The 27,872-nt window shown below is 39.4% G+C and overlaps 1 protein-coding gene across 1 annotated transcript; it reads left to right on the plus strand.

Moving 5' to 3' along the window:
• Positions 1-27,796, plus strand: LOC123755903 (DNA polymerase epsilon subunit 2). Its single transcript, XM_045738844.2, has 12 exons — positions 1-146; positions 3,385-3,532; positions 5,184-5,356; positions 6,374-6,473; positions 10,855-10,999; positions 11,466-11,574; positions 13,005-13,146; positions 17,120-17,224; positions 17,707-17,837; positions 18,190-18,376; positions 19,157-19,333; positions 27,595-27,796. Exons 1-12 carry the CDS (start codon positions 88-90, stop codon positions 27,685-27,687), a joined length of 1,569 nt encoding a protein of 522 aa, XP_045594800.2. The 5' UTR covers positions 1-87; the 3' UTR covers positions 27,688-27,796.
• Positions 27,797-27,872: the final 76 nt, after the last annotated feature.

A 27,872-nucleotide genomic window follows, 5' to 3' on the forward strand; every position in this document is an offset into this window, starting at 1 on the left:
GCATCCGGATTCCCGTCAAGAACCCTCAGAACGTCAGCCAATCACGTTTGCTCGCGCCTTATTGCTGGTACTTTGTAAACATTCAGTATGTCAGTCAAGAATCTTGTTGTTAATTTGTTTAAATTACATGGACTAGCGGTGCGCAGGTAATATAAAATTGTATGGTATAATGTATTACAAAGTTATCGATAGATCTAAATTCAGAATATATCCTTTTCATGCATTCTTGTCTGGTTTGCAAGTAAACGGCGTACTCTAAGTATAATATTGTAAATTAACTCTACTAATAATTCAATAATTATAATACTATAGGACAATATAATTAACATTTTTTATGCGTATTATTTATCCAACCTCCAGTTAATGTTTTTTACTAATGATATATTATTATAAATAGCGATTTAAACATCCTCAGTGACAATGAACAAACGTTTGTCCATGGATGTTTCAGAGTGTTTCAGCCCGTAGATGTTTGCCAGATAAACATTGGAATGACATAGTATGACTTAAATTCTTTAAAAGCAAATTGATATCTCAAATAGGTATTAGAATTAGCATTATACAATTTAACAATTTAGTCCAACATTTTAGTACAATAACAACAATTTAGCGTCCGTGGCGCAGTGGTAAGACAATTGCCTGGCGTTTCGCAAGCGCTATGGGTTGGGTTCGAATCCTGGCTGGGGAGGATTGACCGGACGCCAATCCTTAACTGTAGTCTCTGTTTATCTAGCAGTGAATGGGTACCTGGTTGTTAAACGATTTGGCGGGGTCGTATTCCGGGGAAATTAGGATTAAGGACCTGCCCAAAATGCTACACATGTTAGTGGCTTTACAAGAATGTAAAAACTTGTATATATCAATAAACCCTTAAGTCCAATGGGACCAGTAGCACAACAGCCTATGTCCTTGGCTTGCAATCGAGGGACATGGTTCAATTCCCGGTCAGGACAGAACCTGTCAAGACACATTTTCTGTCGCCTAATGTGTGTGTTCACCTACCAGTAAATACGTACTTGGGTACGTATTTAAGTGTTGATATTTAGATATGATATTTATGATGTAGATAAATATTTACTTGGGTGTTTGGTAACTGTTGTGGGTTGCATCCTGGGTCAGTAATTGACCTAGGGGGGACCGCAGTAAGCTTAAGTACAGGCTTTCTTTCCCAAAAAATGGGAATTATTAAAAGCTGAACAGTTTCATGGCCTTCACATAAAGGAAGATGTATAGGCATGCAGTATTTCCAGTGCTGTTATCCAGCATTGTATTCCTCTGTTAGAACCTGTTACACTGGATCCTTCAAAGTATATACAAATCTACAGATATACGATATGCAGATTGGTCACATACATCCTTTCCCAAATCAAGTACAACCGCTGCATACTTTGAATCACTTTCCTTGTGTCAAACTTGGAAACTTTTTCCCATATCATTCTAGCCTAGCTGGGGAACTCCTTGCCATATATCAAGCTCTTATACTTATTTGACAGGTCACTCATTCCCAAGATATGGTAGTGTTCATTGACTCCAAGACTACTCTTTTCCTTGTTTCTCACAGACCAAAAAACTTTGGCCAACTCATCAGCAATATCCAAACATGCCTATCATATTACCATGAACCAGGTTGGCATCTTCACCTTCAGTGGGTCCGCGCTCATGTGGGTATCAGAAAGAATGAAATCGCAGATGAGGCGGTGGCCAAACCACATTTCTTAACATCTCTGGCAACCCTCCCTCTTGACCAACATAAAAAATGCCAGCCCTCAAGTGAGCCTGTTCTGTTCTTTAGCAGTCTGAATCAGGCCCTTTACTTCAGACATCACAGATGGCAACTCTTCATTCTGATGCATCTCCCAGCCCATGGTCCCGTCATAACACCTGGATACGCGATGTTTGTCTCACACGTTTACCTATAGGTCATACACGATTTCCTGCCCATCCTTTCTGTCTTCAGTTGAATAACATCTGCTTCCTGGTGGAGCCCACAAGAAGGACCCATAGAATACTTCTTCCTATATTGCCCCGCTTTTGCTCCGCTAGAACTTGCCTTCGCAGCAACCTGCTTAACCTTAATACTGTATGTCCTTGATGGAGCACGTCTTGACGAAGACAGATGTTATGCCGCCCTACAGTGCAGATTTAGCTTCATAGCCTCTACATGTCTACATCGACACATGAGTTGTGCCTATGCCCCCTGCTAACTATCTCATTACTGTACTAATTCATATACAGAGTTCCCCTTATCTACAGGCTACAACAATGCTTATGAGGTGTGAGCTGTGACTCGTCCTCCCGCTGACTGCTATATTCCACAAAAGAATATCCTCTTACCATCTTCACAAAATGTAAACAAATTTACAATTTTATTCAAAAGAATATATGTACAAAGAACATAAAGAGTACAAATGTGGGGGACAAGAGATACACAAACTAATGAATCCATTAGTATGCAAAGCATTTCAAGCAAAACTTAAAATAATTTGGAGAAAATAATTATTTATAGGTGTGAAGAGGTCATTACATTTTACATGTTACAACCAATTTTGGATGAATTGTGGCATGGGCATTATTCCAGAAGAAACCATACACCTTGTCTTGTAGTAGGAAAGAATAATTTTCTGCAAAGTCACAAAGCACAATAGTTTCACCAATAGTTTCCACAAAGAGAGACAGGTAGAAACTTAAGATTGACGTAAGATTCAGATTCGATGAATCTGGTTGCAGTGCACATTTTCCAAACCAGATTTACTCACTTAATAATACAACAATGAATCAACATTGATTAAATGCTACTTAAGCATGTTTTTTTCTGCTGGGCATATATGTATGTACTAGTGCTGCTTCATGCTGTTCTTTACTGCATCTCTTCCTGTCTTCTTTCTACAAGGACATTCATTACTTCAGTTACATTACCTTCTCTTTCTATCTTCCACCTTTTCTTTCTCTATGCTTGTTCCCCACATCCAGCTCTCTCCAAATCCACATCCTCCTCTCTTCCTCTTACGCTTGTTCTCCACATCTAACTCCCTCCAAATCTACATACTCTTTCAAAATCCACATCTTCCTCTCTCCTCATCCACAGTAAATACCTACCTGGTAATACTCTTGATCTTAGCATTAATGCAAATCAGTTTGTTTTTATGTAGAGAATAAGTCACAATAATGTGACTTAAAAAACTTGTGTGAAAATCACTTTTATTTTCATATGTATGAGTTGGGTTAATTGTTACCAAGGTTTTCTGTACTTTATATAATAAACAACAGTCTCCCATTTTCTAGTGAATTCCCCTTGGTGGTACCCTGAGGAAACCACTTAGGGGGACCCACCAGAAAGAGGCATTTCATTGAACTCAAGGCTGAATTTTTTGTTTTATGTGTCAGTGATGGGGCCAAATACCTGTGCGAGTTGCTGAACCCACTGCCGAAAGATGAACACGATGAGTGGATTGAGAAAGTTATAGAGGCTGTTCAAAAACTTCCAATAAGTTCAACATTAATCTCCAAGGAAGACATTTACAAGGCTGCTCAGGTAAGTGTTATTGGTGGGGGTTAATGAGTTGTGGATCAGCCCATCCACATAAGTTGTCACAACATAACAAAAATAATGCACTTAATTGCCCAAACCTAACCTAACTAAGGACCCACGAATAGAAAACAAGACAGCACATCAGGTCAGGCTCGGGAAGTATAACTCTTGAAACCCTCTCCAGGTATGCTCCATGTATCAATTTTGCGAGTCGCTTTGATTTATAATGTTGCCTAAGCTGACCTATCTGGACTATATGGTAAGGTCCCCCACCATATAAGCAGAATTCTTATTGGGAACATCCAAAAATGACCATATTCACAGTTGTTTTTTTTGTACCACAACCAACATAATTTGAATTTCCACACACACACTATTAAATAAAAAATATAATTTAAAACAGAAAATTTTGCTTACCATGTTGTAGTTTGTCTTCTTGATTGATATGACAAAATTTTGCCAGAAAATTATCCGGGCACAATTTAGGCCAGATAACCCAAATATTCGGTTCAGCAGGCTTCGGATAACCAAGCTCATGCAGATCAGTACATCATATTTTCACCATCAAAATGTGATCTACTATTTCAGAGTCCTAGCTTTGTTGCTGCTGATTCTTGCCTGTCTCAATGCATAGTTAGATGCTCTAACCTTTAAAACAAATGTGATCTGACATAAGTTTAGTCCCCTCTAAGCTCTCATTCTTTCTTTTCTCTTATTTCTTTCCCTTCTCTTTAATGTTTATTTCACCTATTTTCTCTTAGCCTTTAGGCCTTATGTAGTCTTTATTTCTATTACTCTTGTGGCTTACTTTTTACCTTCTTGCCTTTCACCTCACATTCTTACTTTATATATTGATTTAATCTACCACTTTCTTTACACGATTTGATAATGGTTCAGAATGGACTGAAATTTCATCACTTCCTTTATTTTTGGATGTGTGGGTTGAGTGTCTCATTTATTGTGGTTTACTGTCTGCATAATGTGTGTTTGTATGTATGTAAGTTTGAGGGTATTGAGTAAGTATGCCACAAACCTCTTACCCCTTTCATAAAAAAGATCATTATTATATAATGACCAAAACATCATGCCCTCACCCCTCTCAGCTGTATGCTTTCATCTCTTATCATGCCCAAAAGTCTCACCCCTTCATGTCACACACATCCATATGTCATGTCAATGACCAGTGATGTCCTAACTATTTCAGGCCACTGTTCCCTTTTGGTTCCATAAAATAGTCTAGCTCTAGGCTCTGGACTAGTTTATCACCTATACTGTATAAGTGATCAGCATGCTTGTGAGGAGCTCACTTCTAGCACCCTTCTGCTTCTTTTCTTAACTGTTGGCACTCCCCTGGGGACAGTAATCTTTACACCCCCTGGGGTCAGTACTGCCCACTTTGGGAATTACTCATTGTCCCACCCTCATCCCTTCCATACCCCATGGCCTCAGTCCTCTCATGTCACAAAACCTTACCTCTCATACTAATTGTCTGAATACAAAACAATGCGAATAAACAATTAGAAATCCGAGGATGCAGATTTGATCTCATAGAACAGCCTCAATATTTTTCTGTAGGTTCATCACATTTTTATGATTTCATTGTGCAAAAAAAAATCATTAAAATCCCATTCTGTATTGCATGATGATGTTGCAGGAAGTTGGTACTGCAGAAAATGATGATATTGAAAACCTTTTGCAAGTTGTAGACATTTACAAGGTCCCAAAATTGTTTTACAATGTAGAACGGAAGAAATTTGTGTTGGAGCCAGTAAGAGCACGAGACTTGCATGGAGATGCTTCAGATAAAGCTGGAGTTTTCAGGGGCAGGTAATCTCTTGATTGTTTGTTTGTCTTATTTCCAGGTACAGAGAGTACTGTACCAGGAAATGCCTTTAGAGAGCCATCCCCCTGCGATGGCTCTCTGAAGCAACAGGGAAGGCACTAAGGAGGTAAACAGTTTAAATAATGTACATGCATTGTAAATAGAAATTCAAAATTAACGTCCCACTCCCACCTTACACTAATTGGCTTCTACATCATATGTTTACTGAGTGCAGCAAATTGTGAATATCACATACAGTACTTTTGAGGACAAAATATGCACATAACCAAAATAAGTGGGTCTGGTCAGCGCCGTCATCATTAATCCAAAACTGATTCATGAATCTCCATGTTTGGATAACCGTAACAAACAGCAGCTCAGTTAGATAAGAGGACTTCATTCATAACAATTTATACAATTCATTACAATTTTGGCTGAACTGGTGTACAGAAGAGTAAATCAAGCAAACATTTTTAGACATTAAAAAATATTTGGCTTATATTGAAATTGAAGCACTTTATTCATAAATGTTTATTTTGTATATTTATTATTCGGTTAGTTTATACAGATTTACAATAAACTAAGAAATTTGGATGGTGGTATATTGGTAAAAACATTGTATTTTAATGACAGTAATAGTAATAAAAATAATAGCAGTACTGTAGTAAATGGAATAAATTGAAAAGTAGTCATTTGCAATTTGCTGACATTAAACAAAGCATTATAAAAATTATGAGACCTAACAAATAACTTAATTTAAAGCAGCAAATCATGCCATTCTGTTTACGCATGACAGCCTCACGACTCAACTTCTTCCACACAGCATAACTATTGCTTCAGTAATATTTTGCTTAGTTGTTTTTAAGTAATTTATGCATAATTACTTTGCCATTTACTTCTAGTGTAATAACCTGAATGTAGTAATTTGTTAGCCTTTTCTTTAAGCAACTTTTTTTTCTGGGCTATTGACGTTATCTGGGAATTTTCATGGATGTAATAGAAGTATTGTAATTTTATTTCAGATATTCCATTGTTTACCAACGCACTTGCAACCATGACTTGTTTCGTAAGCCAGTTATTGGAAATGTTGATGAAGATAACAAGAAATTTGGCCTAATAAAGGTAGGCAGTATCATTTTAATTTTATAAGTACAGTATTTGTCAATATTTTTACCCATTTGTATACTTTCTGAGCTGGGTACTCTCAATTGCTGCTCTAACCAGAACTTAGATTTACCCAGGACACTGCTCATATGCCAGACTCTATGGAATCTTAACCCCACCATGACAAGTAACTTCGCATATGGTCGTGCCACATAATTTAGGGGTGATGAGACATTGGAGAGTACCTCAATCCACCACTGAGAGAGTAGCGTGTTATAATTAAAAAAACAGCTAAACAATCCACTAAGTGGGTAAATATTGAGGCTGTATGATATCAAACCCTTGTTTCTGAGCTCATCAGGCATCCGACTCAACGCACTCGGCAAGCAATTGTTAGAATTGCAAGGTAAATCACTGCTAACTTTTGTTAAGTAACTAGTGGCTACTGTGACCATCGCCAGATAACATGTTACTACTAAAGGGTCAGAGAAGCTAGCATACCCCCTTCCCCCATCTTTCACAGGGCATCCACCCACTTCGCACAGGCTGATATTCAGTTAAATTGACTGGCTGTTCTTTGAGACTGTACAGTATGGGCCCAATACTTCAGTTGTTCATTTTGCAATGTATTGCCCAGTCAATTTTGTGTATGTGATTTCAGGTTTCAGGTTTGTTTTCCTTGGTATTGATTAATGAAGGCCTGCAGCGCTCAGTGTTAACTTCTGTTCTGCTGTAAGGCAGAGGAAACAGAACACAAAGACTCAGCAATTTGAAACAAACTGGCTGCAGATTCTGTTGTATATACTGTAACAATTTGTCACTTGCTGCTACACTTGCTGTGTTTGCTCATATTATTACTGAATGTTCTTCAAACATTTAGTAATTACCTAAGTAATTACCTAAGTGTAGTTACAGGATGAGAGCTACGCTCGTGGTGTCCCGTCTCCCCAGTACTCTTTGTCATATAATGCTAGTGACCAGGTTTTCAAGAAATAAGTTGAATCCAGTGATATCAGTAATTAGGTTTAGCTACTATTTTGTGATATTTCTGTTCCTTGTAAAATTATTATTATTGGATAGCATAGTTTTAAGTAATAATTTATTTACCACAGTTTTGTACTGGAGTGGAATGAGAGCTATGGGTAAAGGATCAAACTTTGTGAATAATCAAAAGTGTGATGGATGTTATCCATGAATTTTATTGACTTATAATTGATATTATTTGCATTGTCTTGTTTGCTTGGCTATTGGTCAACCATACAAAACTGAGTGTAAGTACATATTGCATTTTTTAAGTGTTTAGAGACTTGCAGACCAGCATCAATGTTTTTCCCCTCTAGTAGTTATGAGTTGCATCATGATTGTCAACTCTCTTGCATCTAAAATATCTAGGTTGAAAGATTTTGTTCAAAACATTGCATGCCTTATTATTTTATACATGCAAAGCTGCACCTTTTCAAGTAAAAAACAGAATAAACAATAACTGCACATGTACAGACTGCACACTTGCAGCCACTACAACAAATGGCCAAAAAATGTTGACATCTAATTGTGACAAATGTATAGATACAACTTAATGCTCTGTATCAATAGTGGTGCAACTTAAATTTAGATAATGATATATAAATCTTCCTAACAAGATTACCAACAAGTTGGAATTCGTTTATTTTTGTGAACTTTTTATACATCCCGCCTGACGGGCGCCTGACAGCTGAGTGGATAGCACTTCAGATTCGTAGTCCTGAGGTTCCAGGTTCGATCCCCAGTGGAGGTGGAGACAAATGGGCAAAATGTTTCTTTCACCCTGATGCTCCTGTTATAGCAGTAAATAGGTACCTGGGAGTTAGACAGCTGCTATGGGCTGCTTCCTGTGGGGGGGGGGGGAGGGTGTAACAAAAAGGAGGCCTGGTCCGCGGATCTGCGAGGTCTGAGGACCGGACGGGTCCGCGTGGTCCGAGGACCAGACTGCGGGGACGCTAAGCCCCGAAATCATCTCAAGATAACCTCAAGATACAGCTAAGGACAAAATAATTTCATATTGCAGTTTGTTTAAAGGCCCTCTTGGTAATGGCTGAAATTCATTGCGTTATAGACATTTCTCTGAGATGGCCACAAAGATCACCATATCACTAGTACAAATCCATATGTAGCAGATGCTTAATATCACAGCCCCTTGAAACATACCTGGAGAGGGTTTTGGGATTCTACTCCCAAGCGCGGCTTGAGGCCAGGCTCGACTTGTGATAACTTGGTCCAACAGGCTGTTGGTTGGAGTGGCCCTTAGGCCCACATATCTACCACAGCCTGGTTGGTCTGGCATTTCTTGCAAGAACCTGTCCAAGTGCCTCTTGAATACATCCACCTTCATTCTGGCAATATTTGTAATGCTTGCTGGTAGGTGTTGAACAGCCGTGGACCCCTGATGTTACGACATTGCTCTCTGATCGTGCCTATTGCACCTCTACTCCTCACTGGTTCTATTTTGCATTTCCTTCTGTACCTTTTGCTCCAGTGTGTTGTTATTCTACTGTGCAAATTTGGGACCTAGCCCTCCAGTATCTTCCATGTACTGTATATATTATTTGATACCTTTCTTGTCTCCTTTTCAGAAAGTACATTTTGAGAGCTTTGAGATAGTCCCAATAATTTAGATGTTTTATCGTTTCTATGCGTGCCATATATATGTTATCTGTAGTCCCTCTAATTCAGAGATCTCTCCTTCTCTGAATGGGGAAGTGAGTACCGAGCAATACTCATGATGGGACAGCACCAGTGATTTAAACAGTACACTGTACTGTATTAGTATTGCTGTGGAGTCTCTGGATTTAAATGTTCTCATAATCCATCCTGTCATTTTCCTGGCCGCCGCTATATTTGCTCAGTTATGTTCATTAAATGTCAGGTCGTCAGACATCATAATTCCCAGATCTTTTATATGTTGCTTTCTTTCTATGAGTAGGTCTGATTGTGTCCTGTATCCTGTGTTTCGTTTAAGTTCCTTGTTTCCACCACACCTCGGTATCTGGAACTCATCACCATTAAATATCATGTTATTTTCAGTTGCCCAATTGAAGACTTTATTTATATCTGCCTGTAGTTTTTCAGTGTCTTCTACAGCAGCAATTTTTATACTGATTTTTGTATCATCTGCAAAGAATGACACAAAGCTGTGACTAGTATTTTTGTCTATATATCCGAGGTGAAGATAAGAAATAGCATCGGTGCAAGGACTGTGCCCTGGGGTATAGAGCTTTTCACTGCACTTGGGCTTATGTTCCCTATGGGCTCTCCATAGCCTGTGCTACTTGGAACTTTTGCTCTGAGTAGCTGAATCTAAAACAACAACAAACAACTTACTTGATTGACTGTCACACTCTGTATTCTGTTTGACAGAAACTTAAACAGGGGCATAGGGTGAAAAAAACTCTGCCCATTGTTTCTCACCGGCACCTGGGATCGAACCCAGGACCACAGGATCACAAGTCCAGTGTGCTGTCCGCTCGGCCAACCGGCTCCCGGGTAATGAGATTTGACTGCAGTGTAATTACTATGTGGGTGTTTGTGCAATACTTGACCCCTCGGACAAATCTGGGTAAACAACGTTGGTGTAACATGGATCCAACGCTGAATGGTGGTTACCGTTAAGATGGTAACCACTTTTTATTTGCGTTGGTTAAATTTTTGTAGAATATATGAATAGTAAGATCTGTGCATTTTGTATTACCTAATAACATCATGTGACACCATCCTTTAAAATACAATACTGAATATGTATACAGACCTCTCTGACATAAAGTAATGCATATGTGACTATTTTGGGTTTATGCAAACAAATTACAGTAGCTACTTTGATTACATTTTTCTGTTATAGAGAAGGCACTAGGGGAGTTACAACAAACAGCTTTTCTACTACATATTTATGAGCATAATGACTAGAGTAATTAAAATAATTTAATATAGCATACTCTATTGGCTAGAGTAATTAAAATAATTCGGATTTAAATGTGAATATACAAATTTGTTTAGGTTTTGCCTATTGAATGCAGTTTTCTGTAATTCTAAAAGACATTCATTTAATAATAATGTTTAAAACTTTAGCCTTGGGAGTAATAAAGGTTTATCAAATGCAGTCCACAGTGGGGTTTAAACAATGTGTTTATAATGCTAGATATTGACAAATACAAAAAAATTCTTAATACATTTTATAGGAGAAATTTTTAGGTAAATTTATGTGGAAAAATCTTTGGGGCAGGATGGTGGGAGCAAACCAGCATCCTGGGGCACCCAAGGCGCATGTGAGAGGCGGGGTGACCCTGGAAGTTGATTTGATCCTGCTGTCCTGCTCCAAAGAATATCTCATAAATATATCACTTTATTGTAATTTCATTGTGTATAACAGGTCGAGTTTTTGCTGGGATCGAGCTCTCGCTTAGATGATGTCGTAACATTAGGGCTGCTGACACAACTGATGGAGGGTCAACACCACCTTGAGGATGACACGGGAGCTGTCCATCTTGATCTTAGCAAGACTAAATTTCACACTGGTAATTTATCTTTTTCAGTTTTAAGTTTAAATGATTATGGCCTGGTTTCACTTATTCTGAACCCTGTTATGTGATATGTATTCACGCTGAATCTGATTTGTCACGTGTTTCTTAATGGATCTATTTTGTCTAGGTCATTTTGAAGAACATAATAATTTTAATCTTTTATTCTTCCTTGTCGCTTAGTATCATCTACAAACATGTTCATATAACTCTGTACCCCCCTCTGTTGCAGATCATTTCTATATACAACCACTTTCTTCTGATAAGTGCCATATTTTACCGTCACCTTCCAAATGCTATATAATCATACTGGCTTTGTGCTTTCTCCTGATAATTATCTCACCTATATATATATAATGAACTTCAGTTGCACTAGTATCAAGCCTTGTGGAACTCCATAAGTGGCAATCATCCACCTTGTCTCTTATTACTGATCTCATCTTTATCTTAACTCTTGGCTCAGGTTTGTTTACACACAACTGTTATGTCTTGGTGGAGGGATGGTACGAGGACGGCATACTTCATGCTAATGCTATTGGGCTGCCTCCTCCTGAGGCTCCCAGCTCAACAAGGTAAGTTCTGATTCTGGAATATTAGTAGAGCCCTCAATTAGTAGCATGGCCACTATTTAATAAAATTTGATTTTGTGTGGACTAGTAATGCAAGCATTTAAAAATGTCAGGCTTGATGAAAGAGCCTCACACTTTCATCCAGATATTTAAATACATTTGTAACATAGTATTTGAACAGTCTGTACAGTATCTCTGATAAGTGGTATAGCAGGCAACTTTGAAATCTTGAAGGACAGTATGTTCAGGAAATATTGAAGTAGTACAATGGGATCAAACCCACGTCCCCTGAATGCCTCAGGCACATGCAGTTAGCAAACATAACATCATCTAAGAATCTAAACAAGGAAGCTTTGAAGTATCCACACTACCTATGTGAGACCATTACTTCAGTATGCAGTACCAACATTGAACTCACATTTCTGTTCATCCTGAAACCTTACTACTTCTCAGCTTAGAGTTGGTTATAAGTACAATATCTGGGACTTACATTACCTGCTGATGTAGAGCTGACCAAAAGTAAACTGTCAGCAAAATTATTTACATGCCCCTTGACACTATGTGATGGACTGCATGCCCGAAACGCTTTGCGTAATAGTGGCTTTAGGCATTGTATGTACTAGCTATACCTATAAGTTAAACAATCCTTGTAAATATTTATTGTATGTATGTACCTTACCTAAATAAAATTGTATTGTATTGTATTGACTGTGAAAAAATACATAAATTAAGAGACTATAACAAATGATCAAGAAATGTGTAAATAATTAATTCAAAGTTATCTACTACAGTACCAGATCTTTTTAGCCATATGTCCACAGTTTACTAGCTGTAGGTAGTAAATGTGGGTGATTGTAACCTTTCCACTATGGCCCACTGAATGGGGGAGGTGGTATTCATGATAAGCAAGTCAAATTATGGAACTAACTCTGCGTATGTAAGCTACTTCGTTTAGAGACTGTACTGCACTTGTTGTTTTTCTCGAAACCATTGTTGCTACAACTGTTTAACTAGCATATGAAGACCAGACCACACACTAGAAGTTGAAGGGACGACGACGTTTCAGTCCGTGGGTGCTTCAGCCACGCTATTGTGACTCATCGCCTGCATAGCATATGAACACTGTAACTTGCCTAAATAAAAAAAAAATTGGTGTTCTATCCCTGAGCCCATTGTAACCTTCTCCACTACCGCCCATAGGATCGGTATAGCATGCATAATAAATGAATTAAACTAACAACTGGACCCTTATCAAGTGGTATTAAGGATGACTGGGAGAGAGAATCATTGTAAGGCAAGAAAAGTGATGTGATGTGAAAATAGAGTAGGTTAGAAGTAAAAGATATGTATGGGTTTGTGTATTAATTTTGACTTATTCTCTGTATATTCCTTTTACAGTATTTGCTTAAATTGAGTGTGCTTTATTTCCACAGGGCACTAATAGGTAACATCAACTATTTTGGTGGCCATGGAACCGTATGCTCTAAAAATATTCCCCGACTCCAGCAAGCCGAGCAGGAGAATAAGGATGCCATGTTTGTTGTCTTGTCAGATGTTTGGTTAGATAAAATTAAGGTAAGAATTTAAATTTTTTCATAGAGTACCATATTTTCCTGCAGATAAAGGATGTTATTTTTTTTGTCCACCACCAAATGGATATACTGTATGTTGTACAAAATCATACGTTTTCTCTTACAAAGCAACTTAAAATTGCTTTCTATAAATGTCTGATGCTAAAGATTTTTTTTCACAAAATATCCTTGCAAAATGTCATCTTATATGCTGGAAAATATGGTTGCAGTGTTACATTTGCTTTTTCTGGGGGGAGCTCCTACGGCTCCCCGGAGCTATCCATGGCTGATATGGATACCCTAACTATTTTGCATCAATCGATGTGGGTGGAGTTCTAGGCCTACCGGGGACCACGAGCCAAAACCTGGCCCCCTCAGAGAGGCACGGGGAGCAATGGCTCATGGAATTGCACATGTGATTTGGAGCATTCTATATCTGCCATCGACCGGGACAGGCACCCAGAAAGGTAAGCGCCACAAAACAAACCACTATTCTGGTTAACAACAAAAATCGACAAACGAGTGGACAGAACTCCCCCAGAAAAACGAACTAACAAGCATGACATCACACGAGCCGTGCCGCATGTCTGCGCAACTCTCCCCTCCCCGGGAGGGGGAAGGGGGAGTCCCAGACCCCCTCACCGGCGATCCCCGCCCCAGTTCCTCGGCTGATGGGATAGTGCATGGTCGTGTGGCTCCAGCTCCGGTCTTGTCTCAGTACTGTGACTTGTTTGCTTCTTTTTGTTCTCGAAGGTTCGGGACGGTTTTGCTCCTTTCCGTTTTCTGGTACGTCTGTCGTCGTTCGGCTGGGCTTCCCTCCGGTCCTTTCTATGGCTTGTGGGTCCTATTCCAGGCAGCTTCTGGGTGTTTGGCCTTTTTGTTCTTCTTGTTCATATCTTCTCTCTTAGTGCTGTCTCGGCGCTGCTCGTTTTCCTGGGAGTGATTTTGCTCCTCTTAATGAGTGTCTTTTCGCTCCTGCCCTTCTGTGGGATGTTGGTGCGGGGCGGCTCCTTGTGCGGATTCCTTCCCTGTCGGCTGCACTTGTGGCGGTGGAATTGCACGCTTGTGGCATTTTGGATTTGGTCCTGCGTTTCTTTTCCCTCCTGGGGCTGTCATAGGATTGGCTTGCGGAGGATGTAGAGGCGCTTGGGGTCGTTCCTGGGTCTGGCACCTTGGTTTCTGCTGCTAGCTTTCGGTATCGATGTTCCTTCTGTGCTGTTTCGCAGGCTGTCTCGTGCGTTGTTTCACCTCCGGCCTGCTCATGCACTGCCTGTGCCGTCCTGGTCTTTGGACAGGGTGCTCTCCTGTTTTTCTTCTCCTTGGTTGTTGTGGCTCCTTCGGTTCAGGTTTGCTTTGCTTCGGCTCTCTTTTTATGTTGGCATTGGCCTCTGGGGGTCGTGTGGCAGAGCTTCATGCTCTTCTCAGGCACAGTGGTTTTTGGCTCCTATGGTCGTGGTCATAGGTTTCTTCATCTGCAGCCGTTCTCCCTTTTTCTGGCGAATGTTGTGCCTGCTGCTTTCCGGAGGGGTCCTTGGGTTGTTGTCTCGACTTCGTGTTGCGGAGTGGTTCACCGACCACCTCCCGGGTATGTCCTCTTGTTTTCTTAGGTAGTCTTTGGTGAAGTAGCTCCGGGGAGCCGTAGGGGCTCCCCCCAGAAAACCAGCGTTGAATGTAATAAAACGCCATTTTCTGGGTGAATTCCACGATGCAGTCTACACTAAGGAAACAAACATAGGAATGTGCCTTAATGCCAATAGTGACTGCCCAGACAGGTACAAGAGGAGTGTTGTCAGCGCTTACATCGACCGGGCTCTCAATCACAGCTCAGGTTGGAAGCAAGTCGATGAAGAATTCTGTAGGGTACGGCAGGTTCTGGTCAACAATGGCTTCTCTAACAGTTATGTTGAAGACGTCATAAAACGAAAGGTGGAACGCCATGCAACCTCTGAAGAGTCAACTAACACAACACTTGTACCCCCTCCCCCCCCCCCCCCTATTAGACTGTTTTACAGGAACTTCTTTTCGACGGCTCATAAAATGGAGGAGAGTGTCCTGAAAGATATTATTAATAGGAACGTTATTCCTACAGACAAAAATCAGAAGATACAATTGATAATTTACTAAAAAAACAAGAAAACAGCCAACCTACTCATGAAAAACTCTCCAGACACCAAACAGAACGCATTGAAAGAAACCAACATCGTCTATGCCTTCACATGCCCACTTGGGAACTGTCAGCCCCAATGATCTCAGTATATAGACAAAACAACAGCGTCTCTTTCTAGGCGATTAACAATGCACAAACAACAGGGCTCCATCAAGGCACATATAATCTCCTCTCTCAACCAGACAATCACCAGAGCAACAAGCAAGAAATCATCGATAGATTCAGTGATAGCAGGAGACTCGACATCAGCGAGGCCCTACGCATCAAAAAGTCAACACTAGCAATCAACAACCAATTAACACATAACTATATTCTACCCACCTCAAGACCCCGAACCAACATAAAAGCATCAAGAGAAAATATGGGCCAATAGGCCTTCTGTAGTTACTTTCATTCTTATGTTCTCATATGCAATTTATACCCATTGATTTGTGTTCTATCTTTTGTCACCTCACCCAAAAACATTTGTGTCAAATCACCTCACCCAAAATGAATATAAGCATGAAATGATATGTGTAAACCTGTCTTTGAAAATGTAAGAAGTCCTTGCGAAACACTTTTAGGCGTTTGACCATAAATAAAAATAAGAAAATGAACTTTGGAGAGTTAATTTTTCAATTACTCCCAACAATGAAGAAAAATGTAAGAAACATTGAAAAGATTCGTGTTAGAATCATTAATCTTACCCTTTCGGTCATATTCAACAACATATGTTTACAAGAAAGACTGCTAAACCAAGAAAGTGGTTTACATTCTCGGTTCAAAGTCGAGATTCCTGAGTTCAGTCTCTGAACACGACAGAAATGGTTAGGTATGTTTCCTGTACACCTAGCAGTAGATAGATACCCGAGCGTTAGGCAACTGTTGTGGGATGCATCATGGGGGAAGTTCAGTAGTTTGACCTAGGGGAAGACCTTCAATACGAACTGGGATACAGACTTCCTGTTCCCAACAACAGGAGTTATTTTGAGTAAATCCATAGGATACTTGCATGCAGTATTTCACCTGGTAGAAAGGGTTGGAGGGAAGTCAGATACAGCATAAAGGTACATGTATTCTAATACCCTGTATGACTATAAGTCTTGCTTTCCCAGTGATCCTCTGAGTTACTTGCCCATCGGTAGACGCCTTGGTGAATTGGATGCCTTTGACGTTGCACGTCTTAAGTCTTTTTGCTCTTGTATTGGCAGCCTGATAGATATTTAGGGCCTTTTAAATCACCTGCAACAGAGACAGTGCTAAATAGTCTTTCCAGTTAGGAGCTTTCTGTTGATAATTACAGTACAGGTAGTTACTTTGGCTGGTACCCATACTAACTTATTAGTTAAAACCTATACTGTACGTAACATTGTTTTCAGATGTTAGAAATGATTAAGACAAAATAAGGCTCTTTGTGATCTCCAGGTTTGTGACTGATACCAATTTAAGTAACAATCAATAATTATAATAACAATAATAACAATTACTGGGTTTAAATAGTCTTCCCAACTGTGAACACTTATTAGTAACACTCATTTACAGGAGTTCAGATAAAAATAACATTGTAAAAATTCACGTTGTTTAACACTAGGACAATGAGGTAATTCAGTGACCTTTAATATTAATATGAATAGATATTTAATATTATTGTGATAGTTTTTCAGGAGCAGCATTACAAAATTGTTACACGTCACATTTAGTTCTGAATGTTTTTTAAATAATTTTGTACTACGGTAGTTCTGTATTTTAGATTACATAGAGGTTATGTATTCTTTTTGGTGCATATACTTTTGTAATAATTTTTGTTTCAGTAATTTTGTGTGTGTTTCAGGTAACAGAGAAGTTGCGCACACTTTTTGGTGGTTATGCTCAGTTTCCTCCGACTGCGTTTATCTTCTGTGGTAATTTTTTATCTTCCTGCCATGGATCAGAACAGGTTAGTGTGTACATCAGGAGTGTCATAATTAATTCAGCTCGTAGATAAAATATGTTTTATGATGATAAAAAAATACAGTAAGAAAAAATGTGCAGATTGTTCTGTGAACTGCATAGGCATAAGATTGTGTGCATGCTTACTGTGTGTGCAGTGAGCATATCGATCTGTTTCATGATATGAGTCGGTATAAATTTCCAGAAGAAAGAGGCATTTGAAATAAAGTTGACTTGTACTGTGATTTGCCTGACAGAAAATAGGTAATACATTTAATTTTTATTTAATAAAATAAAAGACCTTGCAACATTGTACATTGACCAAAAGCTATATCATCTCTATTGACTGACAATTTAATTTTGAAAGTTTATTTTATAAAAAAAAATATAAATAAATGAATTGCACTAAAGAAAATCTGTTATATTCCATATGAAGTAGCAACAAAGTTAGAGTCATCTTATCTTATACATAGACTTCTTTGTTTACAGGCACCTGATTTGCGGCAATATTTAACATCGCTTGGTACTCTCATTGCCGGCTACCCTGAACTTCTGGCTCACTCTAAGTTCATCTTCGTGCCCGGACCCAATGATCCCGGACCAAGTAATATTTTTCCCAGGTGAATATTTTTCCCACATTTTCGAATGGCAAGAAGAGAGAAAGCACAATGAAATCACAAATGTGATATATCTATGAGAAAAATATTGATTCTGTACAATGGGATCAAACTTCTCAGGCACACGCACTGCCAAATAAACCATGAATGGCCCCGTTAATATTGCGTATGTCTGAAGAGTTCAGGGATGCCGATTCAATCCCTTTGTACAGGTTCAATATTTTCTAATATTTTTATTGTTGCACTGTAGTTGCTGTAGAGAATTCTGAATTTTTCATTGTATAATTTTACTTCACAAGTCAACATCTCTCTCAAATGTTATAATTAGCATAATTTGTATGTGATACATCCCCAGACCTCCTTTGCCAAAATATGTTACTGAAGAAATACGGAAAACGGTGCCATCTGCTATCTTTGTTAGCAACCCTTGCCGCTTGCTCTACTGTACCCAGGAGATTGTCATCTTCCGGGAAAATATTGTGGCCAAGATGTGTCGAAACTGTGTATATTTTCCCACTAATTCTGATGACATTCCAGCTCATGTAAGTTTTTAATATTATAATATTTCAGTTTTATCATTATCTAGGGCATAGGGATAAGGACTGTACAACACAAACAAAGTAAAAAAGTGAATAATGTATAAGAAGAAGGTTTAATTATGAATGCCAAGCAAGGTTTTGGCATTATACAAACTTCAAGGCAATAACAGGAGTATGTTGAAAGTAAAAGGTATGGGAACAGATTAATTAGGGGAAATAATAGAAAATGAATGAAAGGGAGAATAATGAAGAAAATTGATCAGAAAACAGGAAGTTTGTTTATGTTGTGTTGATTTAGGGGCGACGACGATCGTGGGATCGAAGAAGTTTGTTTATAAATAAGTTAAGAGGAGGAGCAGGGAGACTGATGGACTTGTAAATAGGAATGTTGAAGATACTATAAACAACAAAGAAAGTTAAATGATGAAAATATTAGAAGTAGGTTAAGGGAATACTTTGGAAGTCTATTGAGTGAAAAGAGTTGCTAATGTAAACTTGATTAGATTTGATAGTTTGAGGAGAAAGGGATTGTATATGTTATGTATATGCCAACTGATACATCTTTGTGAAATTTATGTGAAATGGCAAAATGCTGGATTTGGTCCATCAGTTGGAATGCCTGTGATGTGTGATTGATAATAGATAAATTTGTGTAAACAAAGTTGAGAGCAAGAACAATCAAAGAAGGAAATTGTGTTGATAACTTGATCTGTAAAGCTGTTGCTTGCAGTCTTTCACATCACGACATTGGAAGTCTGAATACAGTATTTTGTTGTGCTACAGTTTGCTAAGACAGTGGTGAGCCAGAGCCACCTAGCACCGCTGCCGCTGCATGTGTTGCCAGTATACTGGGGCCTTGACCACTGCCTCGCCCTCCACCCTACCCCAGATGTCATCATCATTGCTGACAAAGGAGACTCCTTCACAACAACACACAATCAATGCATCATCATGAACCCAGTATGTTTTTTGTGATGTAGTTCATTATTTGTACAACCTGTCCTCAGGGTATATACCTTCATTGTAATCACTTCAAAATGTGTTACATAATCAGGTTAAATTAAGTTAGACAAGTATATTGCATCTGAAAACATGTAAAACATGAATTTTTTATCTGTTTGAGTATTCCTTAGAAGTTGGCATTAAAGGAAATCTTGGCTTAAGGGCTTACCAAAGAAAACAAGTTTACCAGAGTCTATTTTAAAAGCCTTTATATATATATATATATATATATATATATATATATATATATATATATATATATATATATATATATATATATATATATATATATATTTTATTAAATATGACCGAAAAAGTAAGATTAATAATTCTAACACGAATTTTCTCAATCTTTCGTACATTATGCTTCACTGTTGGAGGTAAATCAAAAATCACTTCTCCAAAATTCTCCAAACAAGGATTATCAAGAAACTAACAACATTATATGGAGGACCTATGGCAATTCCACGACCAAGAGATGGCTTCCTGAACCTTGCAGGAATTAACCTCACTGAGGACCAAGTCACTCTCCTAAATCTGGGCATAAACTGTCATGTTATGTCCAGACCGAGTGAAATGGCCCGGAAAGTGGAGTTGGAAATTCTGTTGGACGACATATTCGACCTCGAGACACAAAAGAAGGTCACTACCAAAGATACCTTACAAGCAGAACTTATTGCAGAAGGAGGAAAGAATCGAGGCAACTACAGAAGCACCATACTGTCCCCCGAGCTTAGAGCGGCAGCTAAAAGCCTTCGTGAGAACAAGGAGATAGTTGTCAGGAGAGGTGACAAGTCGCCAATATATGTCATTCTTAAAAAAGACGAGTATCTGGCGAAAATGAACATCATACTCTCTGACCAAACTAAGTTCCAAAGGGTAACGAAGGACACTATAGCCGAATTAAAAGCAAAGGTCAACAAACTGATCGAAACTGTGAACGCCAAGAAATCCGGACTCCACCTGCCAAAGATCATTGGGGAATATAAACCTGGATATGCGTATGGAAATGTCAAGACGCACAAGCCTGGAAACCCACTTCGGCCAATCATTAGCCAGATACCCACACCCACGTACAGATTGGCGAAGCGACTCAACGGCCTGCTGACTCCTTATGTTCCTTGCGCCTTCAGCCTGAAGTCTCCAAAGGAATTTGTGGACTTGCTGCGGGGCGCACGGGCCACAGGGATAAGAGCCTCGTTGGACGTAGAATCGCTGTTTACAAACGTACCTGTGGACGAGACAATCGGAATGATAGCCGACAGAGTGTATCGTGATCCAGCCTGTACTCCTCTTGACATGCCAGAAAGTATTCTGAGGAAACTACTCCAAGCTTGTACTAAAGAGGCACCCTTCTTGAGCCCGGATGGGCACATGTATAAGCAAGTAGATGGGGTCGCTATGGGTTCTCCCCTAGGTGTCCTGTTTGCAAACTTCTACATGGGTACCATCGAGCAAAAAGTCTTAGTCGACATGAACTTGAAACCGGCCATATACTGCAGGTATGTTGACGACATTTTTACACAGGTACCTGATATCAGACATCTGCAGGAGCTGAAGGAGGCATTTGAGCAGAGTTCCGTGCTGCGTTTCACTTACGAGACGGAAAAGGATGGGAAGCTGCCTTTTCTAGATGTAACAGTCATGGAAAAGGACGGAGGTTTCCACACTGCAGTCTACACAAAGGAAACAAACATAGGAATGTGCCTAAATGCCAACAGCGACTGCCCTGACAGGTACAAGAGGAGTGTTGTTAACGCATACGTCGACCGTGCTCTCAGCCACAGCTCAGAATGGAAGCAAGTCGACGAAGAACTCTGTAGGGTAAGGCAGGTTCTAGTCAATAACGGCTTCTCCAATGGTTTCATCGAAGACATCATAAGAAGGAAAGTGAAAAGCCATGCAACCTCCGAAGAGACAACTAACACAACACCTATACCCCCTATTAGACTATTTTACAGGAACTTCTTTTCCACAGCTCATAAAACAGAGGAAAGGGTCCTGAAAGATATTGTTAATAGAAACGTTATCCCTACAGACAAAAATCAGAGGATACAACTGACGATTTACTATAAAACCAGAAAAACGGCCAGCCTACTCATGAGAAACTCTCCAGACACGAAACAGAACGCTTTGAAAGAGACTAACGTCGTCTATGCCTTCAAATGCCCACTTGGGGACTGTAAGCTCCAAAAAACCCAGTATATAGGCAAGACAACAACATCTCTTTCTAGGCGTTTAACGATGCATAAACAACAGGGCTCCATTAAGGAACATATAATCTCTTCCCATAACCAAACCATCGCCAGAGAAATCCTAGTAAACAACACAGAAATCATCGATAGATACAGCGATAGCAGGCGGCTCGACGTTTGCGAGGCACTACACATCAAGAAGTCAACACCAGCAATCAACAGCCAATTATTGCACAACTATATTCTACCCACCTCAAGACTCCGCTCCAATATAGAAGCATCAAGAAATATGGACTAATAGGCTTTCTACAAACACTTCTATTCAATATCCATTGTTTCGTGTTCTGTCTTGTGTTGATACTTTTAATACCCTATTAATATCCTCTAATGCCACATCATCCTTCCCACCTTACTCAAATGTAATGCCACATCACCCTTCCCACCTCACTCAAATGTAGATATAAAATCAGGGAAACGCAAGTTCTAATCAGTTGTGTATTTGTGAAGTCTTTGAAAATGTAATAAGTTTTACGAAACGCGCCCGTGTCGCGTCAGACTAGAAATAAAAATGAATTTTGGAGAAGTGATTTTTGATTTACCTCCAACAGTGAAGCATAATGTACGAAAGATTGAGAAAATTCGTGTTAGAATTATTAATCTTACTTTTTCGGTCATATTTAATAAAATATGTCTACAGGAAAGACTGCTACCAAAATATACTAATGTTAAAGTGCACGACCCAGCAGCAAGGAATCAAGCCTTCACGATAAAATATCGCCAGGATCTGATTCGTGATCAGATATACAAGGCAGAGAATGAAATCAAAGACAAAAAAAACGCAACTACTTCATGCTACAAACGAGTGGAGAAATAGCAACATCGACCATAGTATCCGTACCCGCATTGAACAACACCTCGACATCCTCACAGACCAACATCACCTCAGCACTGAAACAAGGATTATCAAGAAACTAACAACATTATATGGAGGACCTATGGCAATTCCACGACCAAGAGATGGCTTCCTGAACCTTGCAGGAATTAACCTCACTGAGGACCAAGTCACTCTCCTAAATCTGGGCATAAACTGTCATGTTATGTCCAGACCGAGTGAAATGGCCCGGAAAGTGGAGTTGGAAATTCTGTTGGACGACATATTCGACCTCGAGACACAAAAGAAGGTCACTACCAAAGATACCTTACAAGCAGAACTTATTGCAGAAGGAGGAAAGAATCGAGGCAACTACAGAAGCACCATACTGTCCCCCGAGCTTAGAGCGGCAGCTAAAAGCCTTCGTGAGAACAAGGAGATAGTTGTCAGGAGAGGTGACAAGTCGCCAATATATGTCATTCTTAAAAAAGACGAGTATCTGGCGAAAATGAACATCATACTCTCTGACCAAACTAAGTTCCAAAGGGTAACGAAGGACACTACAGCCGAATTAAAAGCAAAGGTCAACAAACTGATCGAAACTGTGAACGCCAAGAAATCCGGACTCCACCTGCCAAAGATCATTGGGGAATATAAACCTGGATATGCGTATGGAAATGTCAAGACGCACAAGCCTGGAAACCCACTTCGGCCAATCATTAGCCAGATACCCACACCCACGTACAGATTGGCGAAGCGACTCAACGGCCTGCTGACTCCTTATGTTCCTTGCGCCTTCAGCCTGAAGTCTCCAAAGGAATTTGTGGACTTGCTGCGGGGCGCACGGGCCACAGGGATAAGAGCCTCGTTGGACGTAGAATCGCTGTTTACAAACGTACCTGTGGACGAGACAATCGGAATGATAGCCGACAGAGTGTATCGTGATCCAGCCTGTACTCCTCTTGACATGCCAGAAAGTATTCTGAGGAAACTACTCCAAGCTTGTACTAAAGAGGCACCCTTCTTGAGCCCGGATGGGCACATGTATAAGCAAGTAGATGGGGTCGCTATGGGTTCTCCCCTAGGTGTCCTGTTTGCAAACTTCTACATGGGTACCATCGAGCAAAAAGTCTTAGTCGACATGAACTTGAAACCGGCCATATACTGCAGGTATGTTGACGACATTTTTACACAGGTACCTGATATCAGACATCTGCAGGAGCTGAAGGAGGCATTTGAGCAGAGTTCCGTGCTGCGTTTCACTTACGAGACGGAAAAGGATGGGAAGCTGCCTTTTCTAGATGTAACAGTCATGGAAAAGGACGGAGGTTTCCACACTGCAGTCTACACAAAGGAAACAAACATAGGAATGTGCCTAAATGCCAACAGCGACTGCCCTGACAGGTACAAGAGGAGTGTTGTTAACGCATACGTCGACCGTGCTCTCAGCCACAGCTCAGAATGGAAGCAAGTCGACGAAGAACTCTGTAGGGTAAGGCAGGTTCTAGTCAATAACGGCTTCTCCAATGGTTTCATCGAAGACATCATAAGAAGGAAAGTGAAAAGCCATGCAACCTCCGAAGAGACAACTAACACAACACCTATACCCCCTATTAGACTATTTTACAGGAACTTCTTTTCCACAGCTCATAAAACAGAGGAAAGGGTCCTGAAAGATATTGTTAATAGAAACGTTATCCCTACAGACAAAAATCAGAGGATACAACTGACGATTTACTATAAAACCAGAAAAACGGCCAGCCTACTCATGAGAAACTCTCCAGACACGAAACAGAACGCTTTGAAAGAGACTAACGTCGTCTATGCCTTCAAATGCCCACTTGGGGACTGTAAGCTCCAAAAAACCCAGTATATAGGCAAGACAACAACATCTCTTTCTAGGCGTTTAACGATGCATAAACAACAGGGCTCCATTAAGGAACATATAATCTCTTCCCATAACCAAACCATCGCCAGAGAAATCCTAGTAAACAACACAGAAATCATCGATAGATACAGCGATAGCAGGCGGCTCGACGTTTGCGAGGCACTACACATCAAGAAGTCAACACCAGCAATCAACAGCCAATTATTGCACAACTATATTCTACCCACCTCAAGACTCCGCTCCAATATAGAAGCATCAAGAAATATGGACTAATAGGCTTTCTACAAACACTTCTATTCAATATCCATTGTTTCGTGTTCTGTCTTGTGTTGATACTTTTAATACCCTATTAATATCCTCTAATGCCACATCATCCTTCCCACCTTACTCAAATGTAATGCCACATCACCCTTCCCACCTCACTCAAATGTAGATATAAAATCAGGGAAACGCAAGTTCTAATCAGTTGTGTATTTGTGAAGTCTTTGAAAATGTAATAAGTTTTACGAAACGCGCCCGTGTCGCGTCAGACTAGAAATAAAAATGAATTTTGGAGAAGTGATTTTTGATTTACCTCCAACAGTGAAGCATAATGTACGAAAGATTGAGAAAATTCGTGTTAGAATTATTAATCTTACTTTTTCGGTCATATTTAATAAAATATGTCTACAGGAAAGACTGCTACCAAAATATACTAATATATATATATATATATATATTATATATATATATATTATATATATATATATATATATATATATATATATATATATATATATATATATATATATATATATATATATATGTAGAATCTTTGATTCTACTTTGCTCTGATGAAGGTGAATTAGCCAAAAATGCATTAAGCCTTCTCTATTTTTCACATGTGGTTTTTCTGCATACATAGATCAGTGTTTTTGTGATCAGTGTTACATATCTAGATAAATATCTAGATGGTTTAATGAGTGGCGGTCGATTCGGTAGAATCACTTTAGCCTGAGGACTGACTGTATTTGTAATATAAACAGTGTTTAGCATTAAGTTGACCCAGGTGTGAAACAACAAATATTGTGCATTACAGTACAGTACTGTATTTTCAATTAATATGAAGTAATTGGGGCTGACCCTATGTTAGGTATAAGATTTGTTGAGCTCTCTGATTCTACTAATTTAGAAACCTTAATCTGCATGTAATTTTTCATTACAATCTTACATTTATCTGGTATGGGCCCTGTAGTCTACGTCCTCGACTCACTATTGAGGATCCCAGGTTCAATCCTCAGGCGGGACAGAAATGGTTGGGCACATTTCCTTCATCAGATTCCTCTGTTCACCTAGTAGTAAATAGGTACCTGGGAGTTAGGCAACTGTTGTGGGTTGCATCCTGTTGAAGACCAGTAGTTGGCCTAGGGGGACCTCGATAAGTCAAAGTACTGTACAGGCTTTCTGTCCCTCAACAATGAGAATTATATCTTGGTTCATTTGACTACTGGTTGGATAACCCAGAGACCTTATCCAAACTGAACGCCTGTCTGCTAATCTGAAGATTCAAATAATTTTGGGTTAGATAGTCAACAGTACTGTCCTTTGTTAGAGTAATGCTGGTCTTAATTACTGTATTCTGAAAGTAATCGAGTTAGTTAAATCTTTGTCATTAGTTCTGTCCTCACATAAACTTATTTGGGCCACTTAATGCACTTTTGGTTAATATAAAAATGATTACACAAAGAAATCATATTAACGTGATATATCAATGACAAAATCCACAGGAGCTATGATGAGGATTCGGACCTATGTGCTGGGTGTTCCCAGATGCACGCTCTAGTCCACTACGACACGACATGGTAAAAGAATTGCAACCTGGGGTACTACTGCACCCTCGAGGATCCCGAGGCTTCCACTGAAGCTGAACCAGGGTTTTGGCTTTACCAGGATTTACCATGTTGTGGCGTAGTCGACTAGAGCGTGCATCTGGCAACACCCGGCGCATAGGTTCAAACCCTTATCGTGGCTCCTGTGAATTTTCTCACCAAAATGATTTCTGATCTTATTTACCTAAATTTACTCAAGGGCCGCCACCATCTCTAGTGGTCTCAACGGGGACAGGAATCCAGCGACTTGTCAAATATTCCTCTCCCTCCACTCCCTATTATTCCTGAGGATTTTTCTCAGTTGAGTTTTAAACAAGGCAAATGAAGCACAATTTAGGCCTGCCATAAGTTTATTTGCAGCTATTGAAGCATAGTGTATGTATAAACAAATAAGAAGCAGGTGGGAAATATATGCAAAAATGATATGAAAAGGTGGGAAAGACCAGTCACCTCGACGACTGGTTGGTGTGGGCTCCCAGCCGGTCTGCTTGTCTGCTTGCCAGGGTTGTTCTTTCCCAGCTCCCAGTAGGCACATAGTATCTTGTATACCCAGTAGGCACATAGTATCTTGCATATATGACTGGTATACCAGTCATATATTCCTCCTCTTGGACCTTTCACACACTATCCATATGTATACCATATGAGGCAATATAATGGCACTACTTCTGCTCAAGTCATTTCATGAGCTGATTTATGCAGACAGCAACCACTCACTCAACTTCCTCACTTCCTGTGTCACATAATATTCCTTCCAATTTTCTCTCCATCCATGTGTCACCCATATACCCACCAGATTTGTATAAAGTCTCTACAAACCTTGACAACAGAGATCTTTATATATAGCTTGATGGTTGTGCTATTACCTCCAGTCCTCCTTATCCAGAAGGTATTCTACAAATTCACCTGTGCCTTTTCATGATAAAACTGCACCTCGGTCAAGTGAGCCAGTAAGGAATGAGGAATTCTGTGCACTGACATAGCTACATGTATACATTCCCTGAAACTGAAGACAGCACAATTAGTCTTAAGGTAGTTACAGTACTGGAGTAGCATAATGTAAGTAGCTCGGGGGAATTTTATAAGCAGAGAAATATAGTTAAAGGCTTGAATAGAATGAAGAATTGGACAGAGCAAAAGACAAAGGACTAGTAATATACTGTAGGTGTTGTATAGTACATCAGAATGTTCATGGTATTAAGTGGGGAAAAATACGTTCAGTGAATAATGAAGTCATTGACACAGAAAGAATAGAGGTACAGATAATACATGAATGGAATAGTGTATGAGAATAAACTGAACATCAGCTTCTTGTTTGCCTTGCACTCTTTACCATCTCTTCCTCCTTGCCTGTTGTTGCCTTTGTTTTTTATTAATTATTGATGCATTTCTTGCAGGGATCATTCTCCAAGACGGACTTCTCCTTCAAAGTTTACATGCCTGCAACTAGGCAAGTTGAAGACAGCCAAATTGGAGATGAGGATGTATAGCATATACAGTATTATCTTTTAATACATTATCAGCTAAATTTCATCCTTTTAGTTGAACTTAATATTTATACAAGTTTAATGTACAAAGTAATAAATTTGTATATATTTTTATGGTATTTCATATACATTAAGTTGTTCTAAGTAACAAGGAGCTTTTATAGAGGTACTTCTAGTCTATATGGTCT

Source organism: Procambarus clarkii, chromosome 43 (genome assembly GCF_040958095.1).
Source record: "Procambarus clarkii isolate CNS0578487 chromosome 43, FALCON_Pclarkii_2.0, whole genome shotgun sequence".
NCBI classification, from domain to species: domain Eukaryota; kingdom Metazoa; phylum Arthropoda; class Malacostraca; order Decapoda; family Cambaridae; genus Procambarus; species Procambarus clarkii.